Raw genomic sequence first — 18,720 nt, 5'->3', positions numbered from 1 at the left:
TGTCCTTTGTTTCTTCTTCCACAAAATGTCAATATTTTTCATGACGTGGCTTTGAAATGGTATGACCTAATGTGAAAATGACCTGTATATGAAAGCATTTAATGATAATGTATAGTGCAGACCATACATCAAGCATTATTAACATATAAATAATATACCACATGTGATGACATAGTTCTTTTTCCTTTTTAAAAGCTAGTCCTCTAGCTTTGCCTTTCCACTCCTGGAATTTGCCGTAGCTTATCAACTCTAATATAGTTCTGTCCATTTATCTAACATGATCTTTGGTACCATGTAACTTGGTCATTTACACAAAATAATTTATATGGTAATTACTTTATCACATTAGCTCAAATATTAACTCTTGTCTTGAATTGCTAGTCTCATCCCACTCACTTACAATGAGGTGAATAATCTCAAAAACAACTGTTTTCAAAGTGTTTGGTAGGGATTTGCAGACAAATTTTAGACTGATTTTTACTTCAGTAATTCCATTAGTGGTGTTTACTTAGTAATTAGCTTGTAAAGCATTTGAAAACAGAAGCGTTGCTTCCTTAATCTTTGTATCTTCATGTTCCATTTTTTTTTCCAGACAAACAAAGCCAGAGAAGCACCTCAAAAAGAGATGTTTGATAAAAGGTGGGGGTTCCTGCTCAGGACTTCAGGTCCTGGAATCCAAGAACACGTGGAAGATAGCTGGTAGGGGGATCCAGAGTCTAGACCCAGGACAAAGAAACAAGAAGGAGGCCAAGGATATTATAACATGGGAAGCAGGTCTAAAGGAAGAATTCATGGCAAATTCCCTGAGGCTGAGATTTGGTCCCAGGGTCTTTACAGAGTGCACACAGCTCTGCTCAGGGTTGAAGAGGGAGTTCAAGCAACAAGTGCCTATTAAATACATACTGTGTACCAAGACAACCCCTGGTTATTGGGCATACATGTGTCCCTGCCCTCATTAATATCCTATCTTGGAGGGACTCAGCAAATAAATAAACTAATGTATTATTACAGACAATGGTAATGCCAAGAAAGAAACAAACTGACTGAGTATTTGGGGGAGTAGGGGCTTGGTTTACTCCCATGTGGTCAGGAGAGGCAGGATTTAGGATGAGAGTGGAACCATCCATACTAAATAGTAAGGGAAATGTGTCTTGGGAAACAACAAGTGGAAAGATCTTAAGAGCAGAAAGAGCTAGAAGCTCTTCTCCACAAGTGATTTCTTTTTCCAACGATGTAAAAAAAGAGTAATGTGTGGATAAGATTGTAGTTAAGACCATGATGAAAAGGTGTTGGGGGAAGCGCCTGGTAAGCAGGATTTTGGGGTCGGCAGAGAAGTAGTGCAAGGGAAGGGTTTGTTGGGAGCTCTGACTTTCCCAGACACCCACGGGGTCCGCCTCCAGATTTCCTCCTGCAGGTGTCATAATTCCATTATTTCTCTGGAAAGAACGTGTGCTTAGGAAAGTGAAAAGAGCCCAGCCTGGCTACAAGGCAGAGAGCGAGAGGTGTTAGACACAGATGTAGTTCTAGGTCAGTATCGTGCTCATCCCCGTTAGTCTGCTTCTGTTTACTTGGAACTTTCCAGATGCTTCTCTCTTGCAAGGCCCGGGTGTTCATGTTTTCCTTCAGTTCAGAGAGGTGCCCTAGATGTTTCTAAGCACTTCTCTTTCTTCTGTCAGTCAGGCTAGGTTTCTGCTGCCCACCATCAAGAGCCCTAAATGATAAAGAGATTTCTCTGTCTTTTTTTTACATCTCACCTCCTACAATTTTTAGTTCAATTCCCTGTCACATATAGGGTAGACTACTGCAATACCTTCCTTACTGCTTTCCCCTTCCTTATTCTCCCACCTTGACCAAACTCATTATCTGCCAAATAGAGTTTTTTAAAAATATAGGTCATATCCATGCTCTTCTTAAACTGTCAGTGGCTTCCTATCAAATGGAATTAAATTTAGCTTGCAAGGCTCTGTGTGACCTGCTCCGTGCCCACCTGGATGGTCCCATCCCTCCTCTTTCAACCACAGTCACAATAACTTGCACTGCTTCTCTGGATATTATAAACCCTTTCCTGCCTTAGGGCTTTTGCACTTGCTATATCTTCAACTGAGGATAACTTTTTTCCTTGCTCATGAAGAGTTGTTTTCTCTTCAGGCCTGGCATAAAAAGCCTTGACTTGAGAAAAGCATCAGTCAGGATTGTGAGGAAACCAAGAAAGGTGGAGAGAGAGAGAGAGAGAGAGAGAGAGAGAGAGAGAGAAGGGGGAGAGAGGGAGGGAGGGAGGAAAAGAAGGAGGAAAGGGGTAGGAAGAGAGAGAATGAGCCGTTGGTGGTAAGGAATTGGCACGGGGCTGTGGGCACTCCCAAGTCTGAAATCTGTAGGGCAGACTGGCAGGTGGAAATTCAGCAGGCTTTCTATGTTACAACATTGAGGCAGAAGGCTTTCTTTTCTGAGAAACCTCAGTTTTTGTTCTCAAGGCTTTCCACTGATTGGATGAGGCTGACCAGGTTATCAAGGTACGCTTCACTTAAAGTCAACTGATTGTAGATATTAATCACATCTACAAAACGCCTTCAAGGCAACAACACACTAGTGATTGACCAAACAACTGGGCACCAGAACCTAACCCAGTCAACAAATAAAATGTGACCATCACACCTTCTAGGTCCCCTGTGCCCCCAAGACTGCCTCTCACAGAATCCTTATCTTTTTTCATTGAATGTACTACAATTTGCACATGATTGGTTTTTTCCTTTCTTACTAATTTTACACTTCCTACACTAAGACTCCAGTGTTTATGAGTTGAGAACAATTCTCGTTTACTCATTATTATGTATCCAATACCAGCAAAATACCTAGAATATAGTAAGTACTCAATAAATGATAGATGCTCCATATGATTGTGGAAAGGATGAACAACCAGGAAGAGCTTGACATGAGAAACTGTGACTCAAACTCGTAAAAGTCTAGGGGAGTTGAAATGTCACATATTAGGCATAATTCATTAGAATGTGCATAGATTAAAAAATTACAATTTCTATCTCGTTTCCTTTGACACGTTTCTTCGTATTTCTTTCAAGTTAAATTAACACAGATTTAAGAGGACTTAGTCTCACACATCAACTCAAATGTAGCATTGAAAAGACTTCCAAAGTTTTGGCATCCTATTTTATTTTAATGAAGATTTGAGTGCCTGCCAGGATCACTAAAATAATTGCCAGTTAGGCTTATATTAATTAATATATTTAAGAGGGAACTATTTTAAAAAATGGAAAATGATCTGACTTTATGAGGTAGGTTCCCTGCCAGCCGCTTGCAGTGATGAATGGTACCCTAGATTTGCTTTTTTTTTTAGTTTTAGCCACAAACCATCCAAAGTTGTGCAGCAGGCTCTTTGAAAATCCTGGGCTGAATTTGAAAAAAAAAATTATTTACTAGACTCCCAGTGACACATTTGTGTGAATAGTTCAGTTTTTCCAAAAATATTGAGAAAGAGTAATGCCATTCAAGGTTGATGCACACAATACTCTTATCTCCTGGTGCTTGGGTTCTGTGCTGTGAAGAGTGGGTTCCTTGCACAACAAGTTTTATCAACAAACTTCCTTGATTGAAATTGCTTTTGAACTTGTTATCTATTCAGTTTTGATGTACGATGCTGAGGAAGGAGGAAATCTCAAAGCATTCAGAAGACAGAGATTTATTATTATTATTATTTAAAACTTGATCTGTCAAGGGGTATATGAGTTGGAAGTCTCAGTTGACCCATTGTTCTCAGACTGAGAAGTTTGTCTTAGAAAGATTAGCTAGACTAATGTAGGAGATATTTAGGACATTCTCTAAAAAAATTCAGTGAAACGAGGGTTTGGAGACGCAGTACCTGATGACTTTTCTTGGTAGACAGCATTTCACCTATGTTGTAACAACTGATGGCTGAGGAAGTTGAACCCATTCTGTGTGATTCTACCAGGGAAGCACTCTTGGAAGTTTGCCTCTGGTCTCCTCCAAGCATGATCCCATGCACCTTTTCCCTTGGTTAGTTTTGTTTTGTATCCTTTTGCTATAACAGATGGTAGAATTGAATATGACTATATACTGAATCTTGTGAGTCCTCCTGGCAAATAATTGAACTTGGAAGTTATCTCTGAAATCTCTGATATCTTTCCCCCAATTTGGAGGAAGTTTAATTTAACTTTCTTTCTAAATGTATTTTTCCTTAGCCTCTCTTAAAGTCAAATGGAACCATATGACTGAGTTTTGACCAATGGAATATGGGCAGAAGGAATGTCTGCCACTTTAGGACAGGCCCAACATGCCCCATGTATTCTTGCTCTCTCTCTTTTTTCTTAACCAACAACCAGACACAGTTGGCTCAGTGGAGGTGCTGAGGCTATAGACAGTAGTGGAATCCCTAGATGGGAGGAGTAACCTCAATGAACAAGTGAAGCAAAGCCCCCAACCTGAAAAGCTGTTGATGATCAGCCTGGGTTTGGGAGCCGAGAAAGAAACAAAACCCTGTTGCATTAAACCTTTAAAATACTGGGCTGTGTGTTACAGCAATGAACCCACTCAAATACGTATGGGAACTACTAGATGCCACCACTCAATCTCTTTTGATTTTTGAAATATGTTGCTGAGATGAGAGGGGTTCTTGAGCTACAGAGATCCTATTATTCACTTGACAGTATATTTGCTGAGCATTATAAGGCATGAGAATCTACTGGATGAAAACTATGAACACACTTGCAATAGAACCAAAAGTAGTTCTTTGTTACCATATGAGACTGCCCTTAATATTTTTGAGGAGCACTTGATAAACTCAGTAAATGTGTCCAGGTATTTTTGTGGTTCTTTTACAAGAAAAGTCATGCTCTTTCACTTTCCTTACCATTAGATTTTTTTTTTTCCCAAGAGAAAATCGATAGCTCTTCAATCTTACTAGGTAGATGTAAAGGGAACTAAAAAAGTGAGAGAAGATAAAAATTTTATCTGGATGAATCCCTGAACTTTTTGATTGGGGTCATTTATTCACAAATCTGTATAGATTATATGTTATGTACAAGGCATGATCTGAAGAGTTAAGAGTCTTATGGCAAAGAAAATATAGTACCTGACCCTAGGGAGAGTATAGAATATGGAAAGGATCCTTAAATCCGCGCAATTGGGGGAAACACTTCAGGAGTGTCTCCAAATTTACGCTAAAGGTGTCAAAGTTTTTCTACATATAAGCCTTTCAAAATTAGCTTTGAGTTAACTTTGGGTCCTCTCTTCCTTTCATCTTTTAATCTAAACCATCAAAATGGCCAGTTGGCTCAGCCTCCACCACACACCATATTTTGCCTCCATCTTGGTCTAAGCAACACTTTTTCCCCTACTCTTCTGAAACTTCTTTCCCAAGGGTCTCCTTATTTTACTTTGACACCCTACACTGCAATCTTCTTAGAGCAGCCTGAAGAGTCACCTTTTCAAAATTGTTACTATATATTACATCTGACCCTTTTAAAATCAATACTTTCTCAATATCTTTAGGAACAATGAAAGAAAATGAATATTCCAAGTTCCACACACTCTTGCCTCACTCCTGCCTCAGGATTTGTGGTTGTTCTCTCTGCCTGGAATGTCCTTCATGTAGCTTAGTCCTTCTTCATATTATATATTCAATTAAGTGCCATCTTCCCAGTGAACACATCTTTAACCATCCCATCAAAAGAAGCTCTCTTTTCTGCCTTTCTATAATATATTTCATTACATCTTATCATAGCAGGGATTTCCTTAGTTGTTTGCTTATCATTTTGTATCCCTCTTTACCACCCACTTCCAACTCCCATTGGAATGTAAACTCCAAGAGAACTTACCTGTCATTTTAGTCAATATATCCTAAAGACCTAGTTGAATGGTGGGATCATATTCAGCATTCACAGAATGAATGATGGAAAAAATTATATTGAGATAAAATCTAAGCTGAGATGTGGAGAAGGTGTACGAGTGAGTTTGCCTCATGAACAGTAAGGGAGTCATGAGGAATAGTATTCTCTGCAGGAAGAAAGGGCAGATCAAAACTCCTCAGAGGGAATCACACCAACTGCAGGCAGTTCTTTATGGTTGGAGGGGAGTGAATAAAAGATAGTGAGAGATAAAACTAGAAAAGTAAGCAAGGGCTAGTTGGGTCACTGTAGTCAGGGTTGGACTTGTAGTAGACACTCAATAAATATGTGTTGGATGAGTGCATAAGGCTCCTGATTCTGTCTTCTAATGGCAATGGACATATATTCATTGGTTTTAAGTAGGAATCAGCAAGATCCTATTTGTGCTTTAGAAAGATGCCTTTCATTGCCCTGTGAAGATTGGTTCAGAGGAAAATAAGATTGGAGTCCAGGAGATTGGGAGGCCATTGTGGTGACATAGATGCGAGATGACAGAGAGGAAAGGACAGTATAGAGGAAAATGAAGGGGTAGATGGGAGAGATATAAAGACTAAAAAACTGACTGAGCTTGGAGATTAATTAGATGCAGCAGTTTCTTAGGGAAGAATCCAGAAAGACATCTGAGTGTCTAGGTGACTGAATACATGGAGAGGTAACATTTATTGATAAAATATAGGTTTAGGGGGCAAACAAGAGTTAAATATCCTGCATATATATTTCATTTAATGAAATTTAATGGATGTACAAGCTACTAACTTTTAAAAGTTAGGCATTACATGGATGATGAGAGATGACTTATCTGTTATCAGGGTCTGGTACTTTCATTCTAAAACCAGATACTGAGTCGTATAATGGGCCAGACATTTGGAATTAAGAATAGAGAATCAAGATGAATCAGGCTCAGTAGATGGTCTTCAGGAAACTCATAGGTTAAACAGAAATAAGATCCTTAGTCCATTTGTATTTCTCTCTTTCTCTCTCTCTCTCTCTTTTTTTTTTTTTTGTTGGGAAGAGAGGCAGTTGTGTGTTCTGGTGTGGTAAGGGGATGATACAGCCCTTAAAAGGTAAATCCCTCTCTGAAACAGGGGTAAGATAGAAGGGTAGTGCAGAAACTGCTGCCTCCCCTATGGGAATTTGCAAGCAATCCAAGAGGAGGCTTAGAACTGGTGTGGTAACCCACTAGACCATCTACTAGGTCAGACTCAAAGTATCCCCAAACAGGGAATGCCTGACCAACACGTGTATAATGGTTGTTTGAAAATAAAATTAAATAATCACAATTGCTCATTGTTAAGTAAAAATAATCTGTTGGATACATATATTATCAAACCCATTTGTGTCAAAAGAATCCCTCTAAACAAATACATGCACATAAAAATATCTACAAGAGTAAAGAAGAAAGTTAAGCATACTTACCTCCAGCAAGGTGGAATGGGGAGTTGATTGTAGATGAGATAGTTACATATTTCAATTTATACTTTCCACATGATTTCAAAAATTTAGCATAGTAATTAATTTAAAATAAAAAAAACAAATAAACAAGAAGCATCCAAATTCCACAGATTATATTTAACACAAACTCTTGTATAAGGTAATTGGCTTCAAGATGACATTGCAGAATGTTCATTGTAAATTTTAGTTACTTCTGTACTTAGTAGAATGATTAGGAGAGAGCTTAAGGGCTCCAAGGTCTATTGAGCACACTCTCAGTGAAAGAAATTATGCAAAATATTTTTCATCATCTTCTCATTTGCATGGATGCTAATAGCCTGAATCTTCAAAGGAGAATTTGATGTCCAGAGAAGCTAAACTACCTGTCCAAGATAAAATATGTCAGCTGAAAGGTTTGAACCCAGTATAATGTCGATATTTGGAAGTCAGGAAGGCTGCCATGTTTATCTGCTGAGACTTGTACATAAACATCTCAGAAAGCCCTGTTTCCTGAAAGTCTGACAAAAAAAAAAAAATCCCTGAGGGTATAGAAAATTACATTTTAACTCTGTTCTTATACCTTGATTTTAAAGTACATGAGTAATACTTTGCACTTAAGGAAGATCTTTTATCTGAGTCTTTCAAGAGCAGAATAAAGCCAATTATTACCCACCCCCTTTCATGATTGGAAGAGAAGATCTTAATCCCTAATTTGCTGACAGGGAGACAGAAGCTGCCAGAGATGAAGTGATTTACTGAAGGTTACACAATCAGCCTGTGAAGCCTCAAGAATAACTCTAAGGGCTCGTGACAAAAGGGCAATTGCAGCTTATTTCTCTATCCTAAACACCATATCCCGCTCTTTATCAAGCATGTGCTAAACTCCTCCTCTCTCCCTCTCTACCATAAGTGAGATTTACTGCTTTTTATATAAAGGTCCTTTGTAAGAAAATGTAGACCCCCATTAATTTTGTCCTCACTTCCTCTCATCTATTTTTAAATATATAGTAAGTTCTCAAACTCTTCAAGTGGTGTAGGAAAAAAAACATCAAAAACTTCCATCTCCTGTTGGTTCCTTTGGCCACAAAACCAAAACTCTTGCAGAAACCAAAGAAAAGTTTGGTACCACTATTGGTCAAATCCCCAAGGAGATGTCTGGATTGTAGGTACAACGATGAGGGTAGGGATTAACCATGCTTGAGATAGGACTTCAGATTTAATTTAGTTGCTTCAGATGCTGACTTCTGGGGTTGTGTCTTCTTAAGAACACTGCTGTGATGGACACACACTATGGTGACTCCTAGTAAGTCACATTCTTTTTAATCTCCTTGCCTTGAGTGCTGGGATATACAAAGATGGTAGGTTAAGATGTCATACTCATGACTATAGTATATCGTGTAAGACTCCGCTTTAGAAGACTAGAGAGACTCTTGCTGGCTTTGAAGAAGTGAGCTGCACATTATAAGAGATTCTGTGAGAAGGTCATGGGCAAGGGACCAGAGGCAGCATCGAAGATGAGAGGCTCCAGGACGACAGCCAGCAAGAGAGTGGAGATCTCAGAAATACAACCACAGGGAAATGCCAACAACTATATGTGCTGGGAAGAGGATCCCAGGCAGAAAAAATGTAGCCTAATCAACACCTTGATTGTAGCTTTGTGAGACCCTAAATATAGGACCCAGTTAAGTTGCTTCTGGACTCCTGACCCTCACAACTGTGACATGATGAATGCATGTTTTTTAAGCCACTAAATATGTGATAATTTGTTACAATAAAAAAAAATACAAACATCCTTCATCCTTAGGTAAAAAGGATATTGACACTTAGCATTTTTAGGAAAAAGGACATTACCAGTCATTAAGGTGATACCTTAAAAATATATGTGAATCTAATGGTTACTTAGACCTATTATAATTCAAAGTAGCGAAAGAAAAAGAAGTGGGGAAGGATTTGGGACAAGAAGGTACCAGGTGTCCAAAGCATACAAATCTAACATCTTGCAACTTTCACGTTGTGCCTTAAACAATTGGAAGAATATGCTATAAATTATTAACTAATGAAAGTAAATGATGGAGAGGCACAGCCATTTTAAAACTTAATGCCCCAGGAGACCATTCATCATCACCTAAAATTGAACTAAAGTTATGCCTGATTTTGAGAGAGCAACAAATCAAGTTCATGAAACATGAATATAGATACTTAATATGACCTGGGTCATATTTGGGTCTGTGGTTATCAGATGTGGCTTTCTGTTAGCTATCTATTAAATGGGATTTTTTTATTTTTATTTTTTAAAGATTTATTTATTTTTATTTATTTATGATAGACATAGAGAGAGAGAGAGAGGCAGAGACACAGGAGGAGGGAGAAGCAGGCTCCATGCAGGGAGCCCAATGCAGGACTCGATCCCAGGACTCCAGGATCACGCCCTGGGCCAAAGGCAGGCGTCAAACCGCTGAGCCACCCAGGGATCCCCGGATTTTTTTTTAATTAAGAAGTTTAAGAAAAAAAGAAAAACCATTGAGCATCACTTCAAGTTTAACTGAGTCAGATTCATCAGAGCTAAGAGCTGTTACCCACCTAACATACACATTCCACCAAGGGGTGGAAGCCCACCAAAGACCTCCTAAGGCTCCAATGTAGTCTGTCTAAACATTGATATTTTTCTCAGTACCATAGGACTCATCACCATCAGATCAATTCTTTCCCAGGACTCATCACCATCAGATCAATTCTTTCCCAGGACTCATCATCAGATCAATTCTTTTTGTGACAGAAGCACCGTGTGACTAGTTCACTGGTTGTCAATCTTGGCTGCACATTATAATTACCTGGAGAACTTTATAAATCCCGATGCTCAAGCTTCTTCCCAAAGCAATTACATCAGAATCATCAAGCATGGTACCAACCTATTTGTAATTTTTAAAGGTCCCGGAGTGATTGCAAGATGCAGTTAAGTTTGAGACTCCTGACATGTAGAAAATACCTTGTATCTCTAGTACACGGTTATGTAGCTCAAGACCCAAAACGCTGTGAGGCAGTATGTAGGCCAACCATGACTGGCCACTGACAATACTAAGTTTGACTATTTGGAGATATACTATAATAACTCCTTTTTGTTGGACTCATGTTTATTATCTAAATTTTCTTAAGAAAACTTCTAAATTTTCTTAATTTCTTTAAAAGAATCAGACAAAAATCAGCCAAAACAAAACAAAACTCCAGTACTGTAGGTATCAATATCCTCATTTGTAGAGTTAAGAAGACATAGGCGACTGACTCAGAGAAAGGTGCTTAAACAAGTAAAATATGGGCTTGAGTCTGAATGACCCAAAGCTTATGGTATCTTCATAGTGATTTTTTAAAGTGCGGTCCCCAAACCAGCAGCTTTAGCATCATCTGGGAACTTATGAGAAATGCAAATTCTTCACCCCAATCTCAGACCTACTAAATCATAATCTTTGAGGCTGGTGCCCAGCAAACTGGTTTTTAACAAGCCTTTAGTTGATTCCAGGGTACTAAAGATTGAGAAACACTGCTATCTTCTCCATTTCTATCAGCCTCCTACTTTAAGAGACTCAGTTCAGCAGGCGGTAAGAGAAATAAGAATGTGGGGGTGACTCAGTGGGTAAAACAGAGTGACAGGCTGAGAAATTTTCCCTTACTATCTTACCTTTCTTCCATCCCCCGTTTTTATTAATAACCTATGTTGGAAATGAGGAAATGCTATCAGGGATATGGTACTGGGAAAAGATTGGGGGGCTCCGGCGATCTTTACTAACGGGTGATTTGTCATACTGAGCCTTCATTAGATAAGTGTCATTGTCTTAAGATGTTGGTAACTAGCTTATCCTTTTAATAAAAATATAGGGGGCTTTAAAAGGTTTTATTAAAAAATAAATAACCCGATTGGTTCCATGGAAGTAATTTTTTGATCTTAAGAGCTTGAGATAATTGGTGTTCAGGAAACCAAGAGTAATTGGTTTGCTTTCTCTGATGCTAAGCTGGTTCAGATTGCTGCCATCCTATAAAACATGAGTGCCATTGCCCTGCTTTCATGCCTCCCTTGATATAATTCAGGGTATATTTATTAGACTTGTACATTTGGCTAGGGGAAAATAACCCAAAATGAAAATAACAGTTGTGTTTGATTTATCAGAGACATCAATTAACATTTTCTGAGCAAACCGTGGAGTCCTTTCTTGTAAAGGAGTATGTGAATAGGCTTTGGGCACATTCAGGTCTGATGGAAATTTATCTCATGGTGCAGGATGGGGGGGTGGGACAGGAAACTGATGCAGAGAGAAGAGAACAAGAGAAAGGAAAGGGGAGAAACAAAAGAAAAGAGACAACAGTTGACAAGGAGAAGAGACAAAGGAGGGAGAAAACTCAGGAAGAAGAAATAAAGCAAGGACCGGAAGGTTAAGAAAAGGAGAAAGGAGGGGGGTCTGGAAAGAAGGAGGAGAGGACAAAAGGCAGAAAAGAGGACAGGTAGGCAAAGACAAAAATAAGAGAGAGCAATAAAAGTAAAATAAAATAAAAGACAAAAATAAACGAATGCAGACGTCAGAGCCCGGGCAATTTCTGTGAAGTGCCACTTGGAGAAGACCAACCTGCAGAGAGATGCTGCCTCTGGAAGCTAACGATGGCAGCAATCATGATTTCAATTTGCAATAAATGCTACCAAAGGCAGGCTGACCCCAAATGGAGAGACCTGCAGTCACGTCAGTGGAGTGGTAAATGCGTAGCAGGGTTGCTGAGAGGCTGGATTCAGTTCTCCTTTATTTGACAAACATTTTGTGTCTAATTGCTGCTGCCAGTGGTCATTCCAGCTGTTTTTTTTTTTTTTTTATAAGTGTTTGCTCTCTCTGCACACGGTGCAGCATAGACATAACTAATAATTCTCTAGCCTCATTTCCAAAGCTGCTTTCCCTTTATGCGTGTGTATTTGCATGTGTCATCGTGATAGATTGCACATCCAGACTCCTTTTAACACCTGCACAGAGACCTGGGTGTTAGCAGAGAACCCGGTTTCAGAGGAGTAATGGGGAGAGAAAAGCCTTAGAAAGCCCAGGCAAGGAGAGTGGTGGAACAGAAATGGGGTAGAGAGAGACCCCGTGGAGTCAGAGAGATGGTGGAAGGTTGTATGCCATACTCATGATGGAACTCTGTAAACATATTCTGAAAAGTCAACTAGGGTTACAAATTCTCTGAGTAAACTTTTATGTAAACTTTTATGGAAAGAGGTAGAGTTTCTCTTTTGGTCAGCATGAGGTTGCACAGAGGTAGCAATTGAGATGGTCAGATTTGAAGAGGCTGGAATTAGCAGGACTCTTTGGACACTATAGAGTCTATAGTGGGGCTGGTAGGGGGAAGACCTGAGGAGGGATCAATGTAATTTAATTTGGATTTCAAGGGGATCCCTGGGTGGCTCAGTGGTTTAACGCCTGCCTTCGGCCCAGAGCGTGATCCTGGAGTTCCAGGATCGAGTCCTGCGTCAGGCTTCTGCATGGAGCCTGCTTCTCCCTCTGCCTATGTCTCTGTGTCTCTCAGGAATAAATAAATAAAATCTTTAAAAAAATAATTTGGATTTCAAGGAGAACCTGTAGTGTAGCTACTATGGTTTACATGTGTGTAAGAACATAGCACATGTTGGCCTGTGTATGCCATTTGAAACACAATCATCTGATACTTTTAAGAATAAAATGTCTTTTTCTTTTTTTTTAAAGTAGGCTCCATGCCCAACATTGGACTTGAACTCACAACCCTAAAATCAAGAGTCATGTACTCTACCAATTGAGCCAGTCAAATGCCCAAGGATGAATTGCTTTCAAATAAATTCATGACAAGTCATCTCTCCCCATATAGACCAGAAGTTCCTTGGATATCTTCTCTGGCTTTTGAATAACCTACAGTATCTAGCTTAACACCTAACACATACCAAGTGTTCAACAAGTCAATTGTCTGGACCACTCATTGTCCTTTGAAGATGATTCATTCAGGAAAGAGAATCCTAGGTGCACCTGGATCACAAAGAACCAGATGCAGGGACTACCTACAGACATTTAGGGTCTACTGTCATTGGTAGCATGTTTTTTTCAGAAACTTAGAGTGACTCTTCTCCAATGTTGGGAATGGCATTCCATATGGGCCTCGAACTATAGTCAAGATTCAAGTCAAACATCAGAATATAGTTCAAAAATGAAGAGAGAATTGAAGCCTCTTGAAATTTTGTCATTACAACCAAAAAACAAAACATACCAGGAACTGAAATAAGTAGGCCTTTTTTTTGTACCCATCCTTGTTTAATGTCCACCCACCTTGTGTGAGCACTTTGTGCCAAAGTGACCCAAAGTCTAAGTGGATATTGATAATATTCACATCTAGGAAAGATCCGTATGAAATGTACGTACGATGGCGCTGTCACAGAACCATGTGTTTTCCCTCATTTCCTCTCACTCCTCAATGCTCTGCTGAGAACAGTGTGAAGGTAAAGTTATAAAGGAAGTTCTTACATTCTTAAATCCTCTGTAAAGAATCTGGAGCTCCTTCTTGGTAAATTTGCTCTGGGCTTCCAGAAGCTCCAGAGCCTCAGGCCGATGCCGGACAGTGGCCATCTCCAGCTCATCTTCCACGCTGTCTGTGGAGGAGAACCAAAAAGAGGCTGAAGAACAGTCACAGGTCACTGGTGCTTATACACAACAACACAGGAGAACAATAAAACGTTTACTGGATGTCTGTGATTTTTCCAAAGGAAGGATTCTCGTACCATCTAAGGTAGTCTTTACATTTCCCAGAGTTTACATAACGAAGCTACGACAATTCCACATACTCTTTTTCCCTACTAGCTCTAATCATTAGATCTTACAATATTAGCATCTTTATAATACAGTTTGAAGAGTACACAAAATCATGAATAACCTTAAAACCTGGACTTGGTGTGCATATACCAAGTCTGGTTTGGAAAAATGGAATTTCAGTTTAATGACAATCAGTACCACCCTGTGTATCACACAACTAGGAGGTAGGACTCTGTCAATACTCTCTGAGGATTCAAATATTTGGCCTGGGGCTACAAATAAAGTGGCCAGTTGAGGTGCTGAAGTGAGTAATCAGCTGCTGATTTCACTGGCATAAACCCAGTCTTCACGGGTGCACTTTGGACTGGGCCTGGGAGAAGTTCTGGCTAGACCCTCTTCTGCAGCCAAGGGAGTCGATAGCTACAGATATATCCTAAAATACTGTACTTTCCTTTGTGAATTATATTTACAGTATGATTTCTCAAAGATGCTCTTTGTAAAAAGAATTTGATATCCATATAAGTTAGGGAAATGCTATAAATGCTATTATAGTGTGGGACCCAAAGAGGGAAATTAAAGGTTTCCAGAGGACCTGCAACAAACAATTCTGTTTAACTTTGTTTAACCCAATTGACCCCAAAGGGTATTTGTCCACAGAACCCTCTCTCCCCACAGGTCACATCTGGTGATCTCTACATGTCTGCCCTAGGCTCATGTGGAACATTAGTTAGGAGGTGTTGGCTTATATTAGGATCTGGGTGCTCAGGTCTCAAAAGTATAGCATCCTTGATCAATTTCAGCTTTTTTTGCAGTAGGTCCCCATGGAGGCCTAAGAAATTGTTCTTGCCATCATCCAATCCACACCTTGGCTAAAGAACTCACCAGGAATATAAGTATGCAGGCCTAACCCCGTAGCCATGGCTTGCTAACCTCCATTGTATTCCTTCTTCTTAGCTACAGATTTCCAGCTCAGAGGTTCAGAAGAAGAGCTTTTTTTTCATTAACTCTGTGCCCCGGGCCACTAGCATTCCAATTCCACATCTCATGTGCCAGAAATTTAGTCATTGTGGCCAAAAGTCACATCATTCAGATACTCAGAGCTGCCTTTCACTAACACCTGTACCTACTTTCTGCCCTCTCTCACTAAGTACAGTGATGGGCCAGAGTTCTCACAGAGCAGGGATAAAGAGGTTTCCACAGAACCCTAATCTTGGAGTGTCCTAATCACTGCCCTCAAGTTTACAAAAGCCCAATAATGGCAGTGAAACAGGTACTTGGAATGGTTGTGTTTGTCAAAATGGGGAAGAGAGGATAAAAGCAGACATTTGTTTTGTACTCTTCGTATTTTAATAGCTTATTGTGGAACTGTGAGATGGAAAAGCTGCAGGATAGTGATGGATAGATAAGAAAAATAAAAGGGACATGAGAAGATGGGAAGGCCAACAATAAACTCGAGCTGACAAGCATAAAATTGATGCGAAAGTAAGCGAGCTATGCACCTGAAGGATGTGTAGCGGCCTACAGGTAGCTAGGGAAATGGCAACTAGGCATTCACAAATTGACCTCCGGCTGAGCTTTATGGGGAAAATCAAAAAAGTCCATATGGGGCTCCTTCAATTTTCTCCTTCATTCACTGGAACATTTGAGTAGAATAGGCTGATTCTACTCAATAGGTCCTGAGCTTAGAGAGGAGGTGCTCCCTAAGATTGCTGTTGATCCAATGAATTGGACTGTGTTATTGTTACTGGAGTTGCCAATGCAGAAATGAATGCCCTGGAACAGACTTGATGTAAATAGATAACACCAGATAGAAAGACCCGGCTTTCTTGAGAAATATCTTCACATAAGCTTCTTTTGAGTTGATTACAGAATAATCCCGTCAGCCTAAAATATTCTTCTTTCTTCTTTCTGCCTGTTGAAATGTATATATCTTTAATGATTTAATTCAAATAATACTGCCTCTCTGAAGCCTTTCCAGATTACTCCACCATGCAGAACCCTGTGCAGAGTTCTCACACCTTACCTACCTCTCATGAAGCATAAAAACATAATATGACCTGTCCATGCCTGCCTTCTCCATTGTGGGTTACTTGGCGATGTGAGCAATGTCTTAGAGATATGCATATCCTCTGGGTCTAACAGTCTGGTACCCATAATCACTCAATAATTATTTGGTGAGTGAATGAATGAATGAATGAATGAATCAGTAAATAAATGGTGTTGCTACTAAAGTTTCCATTCCCCTGGAACCCCTTGAACCTTAGCAGCCCTCTAGAAAATTATTTCTCAAACTGAGGTTTGTGGACCCTTGGTAGACCTTAGATGCCTTCTTTGGAATCTCTGTGTTCTCCATGCCTTGTTCTGAGAAACAGCAAGAGCAAAGGCAGAGGAAATTTTAATCATATTTTCTGAGTAGTGCTTCAATCATAGCGTAACCTTTTGTAGACACAGTGACCCTTCCACTGGAAAGAAACAAAACAGTGCATTCACTCCTTGGCCTCTGTAACCACACAGCAATCCGAACCACACCACCAACACACTTCCTTCCTCCAGCTGTCACAGAAGTGCTGATGCTGAGACGGAGACAAAAGACCCAGAGTCAGAGGGTCAGTGTAATTAATTGAATTAAGTGTGTGCTAGGATTGAGCATCATACACAATATTCAAAGCACCGCACTGGAAGCATCTGCCTGTGGACTCTTGTTTTCCCGGCTGACTGGTACCTTATTTCCTAATGACTCCTACCTGCCAAAGGGCTGTTTCTATTTCTAGGAGGCTGACAGGCTCTAAAAACCTGAAATCATCAGTAATCACCAGCACACGTTAAAAAAGCAACACCACCTAACCCAATCAAGACTGATTCCTGGAGGCAAACTCTGGAGAGCACAGCATGATTCCGCACACGACTGTGAAACTCACAGGTTGACTCAGCCACCTTTTAGGAGAATGTATTTGGGGCGAGGAGGGGTGTGTGTGTGTGGATTTTAATACAACGCTTAACATCTATTGAGCGCCCATTATAGGGCAGGAGGCAGGATAGGTGCTCTATTTTTTTTTTAATTTTTATTTATTTATGATAGTCACAGAGAGAGAGAGAGAGAAAGTCAGAGACACAGGCAGAGGGAGAAGCAGGCTCCATGCAACGTGAGCCCGACGTGGGACTCGATCCCGGATCTCCAGGATCGCGCCCTGGGCCAAAGGCAGGCGCTAAACCGCTGCGCCACACAGGGATCCCCAGGTGCTCTATTAATATAATTCTAGTACTCACAGTAACTCCATGATGAGGTAAAATTGTCCTTTTATTTTTAAACACATGTACTACTGGGTCTTATAGAGGTGAAGACATGAGTGACCAGATGTCACATAGGAGAAAGATAGAGACAGGATTCACACCCAAGTCTCTGATGCCAAACTTTATGTTCTTTCTCCTTTGTCATATTGTCTCTCAATACCAACAGAAATAAGAATGATAAAAACAACATATTTATCTCCTCTCCTTTTCTGCACCGTCAAATATCTCAGAAAATTTGACTAGATCCACTGGGTCCATTTTCTCCTGTTTTCTCCTTAATCTCCCGTAATCTGACTTCTGGCACCATTACGGGTTGAACTGTATCACCTCAAAATTTGTATGTTGAGGGCCTAACCTCCAGTATGGCTGTATGTGGAGATATGGCTTTTAAGGAGGTAATTAACATTAAATGAGGTCACAGGGACCCTAATCCAATATAACTGGTATCTTTATAAGAAGAGAGAGAGAGACACCAGGGATACACACAAGCAGAGGAAAGGCCATGTGTAAGCACAGCAAGAAAGCAGCCATCTGCAAGCCAATGGGAGAGGTGTCAGGAGAAACCAACTCTGCGGGTATCTTGATTTTGGGTTCCCAGAACTGTGAGAAAATAAATTTGCAGTTCAAACCATCTAGCAGTGGCATTTTGTTATGGTAGCCCTAGTAAATGGATACATCCATCCATGTTCGAATGACACACAACACATATAAAAGCAGGTCTTGTTTCTCATAGTTTGCCCAGTTGGACAATGGGCAAGCCAATCACACCAATCTTTACAACACCCTTCAAGAGAGGGGCTTTTGATCCCACTTTAGGGATAAGAAAACTGAGGTTTGGAAAGTCAAACTATCTTGTTCAAGCTCAAATGGCTAGTGAGTAATGAGGCACACAGGTGTCTTTAGCAAACCTAAAGTCCAATTTTTTAAGCATTCTGCTGAGATTATTAATAAAAATCACCACTCTATAGAGAGCTTTTGCTCTAAGCTTGGCTGTGTATTATCTCGTTCTAATACTGACAAAAATGGTGTGAGAGACCTATTATTGCCCTTATTTTACAAGGAATAACAGGCTTACAGAGCTTAAATAATTTATTCAAGGTCACATAGCAAGTCAGGTTCACAGCTAGGATTTGACCCTTGGTTTTTTAATACCAAAAATGATGAGCTCAGTCAATACGCTATTTTAAGAGTTGGGAACAGCTATATACATACATACATATATATATTTTTTTTCTTTGAGTTGACTTCTATTGCATAACTTTTATTAAAGACTATTTTATTTT

The 18,720-nt window shown here is 39.9% G+C and overlaps 1 protein-coding gene across 5 annotated transcripts in view; it reads right to left on the bottom strand.

The window, feature by feature from the left end:
• The window catches only part of KCNIP4 (potassium voltage-gated channel interacting protein 4), a 1,117,936-nt gene that overhangs the window by 94,612 nt on the left and 1,004,604 nt on the right, over positions 1-18,720 (bottom strand). For 4 of the 5 annotated variants that reach the window (XM_077881097.1, XM_077881087.1, XM_077881078.1 and 1 more), the window contains exon 2: positions 13,862-13,986. In XM_077881097.1, coding sequence (XP_077737223.1) covers positions 13,862-13,986 — 125 coding nt within the window. The remainder of the gene's footprint in view (positions 1-13,861; positions 13,987-18,720) is intronic. The other variant, XM_077881061.1, reaches the window with a different exon arrangement.

The sequence above is a fragment of the Canis aureus genome, chromosome 2 (assembly GCF_053574225.1).
Source record: "Canis aureus isolate CA01 chromosome 2, VMU_Caureus_v.1.0, whole genome shotgun sequence".
NCBI lineage: Eukaryota > Metazoa > Chordata > Mammalia > Carnivora > Canidae > Canis > Canis aureus.
This window is presented reverse-complemented; position numbering and strand designations above follow the sequence as displayed.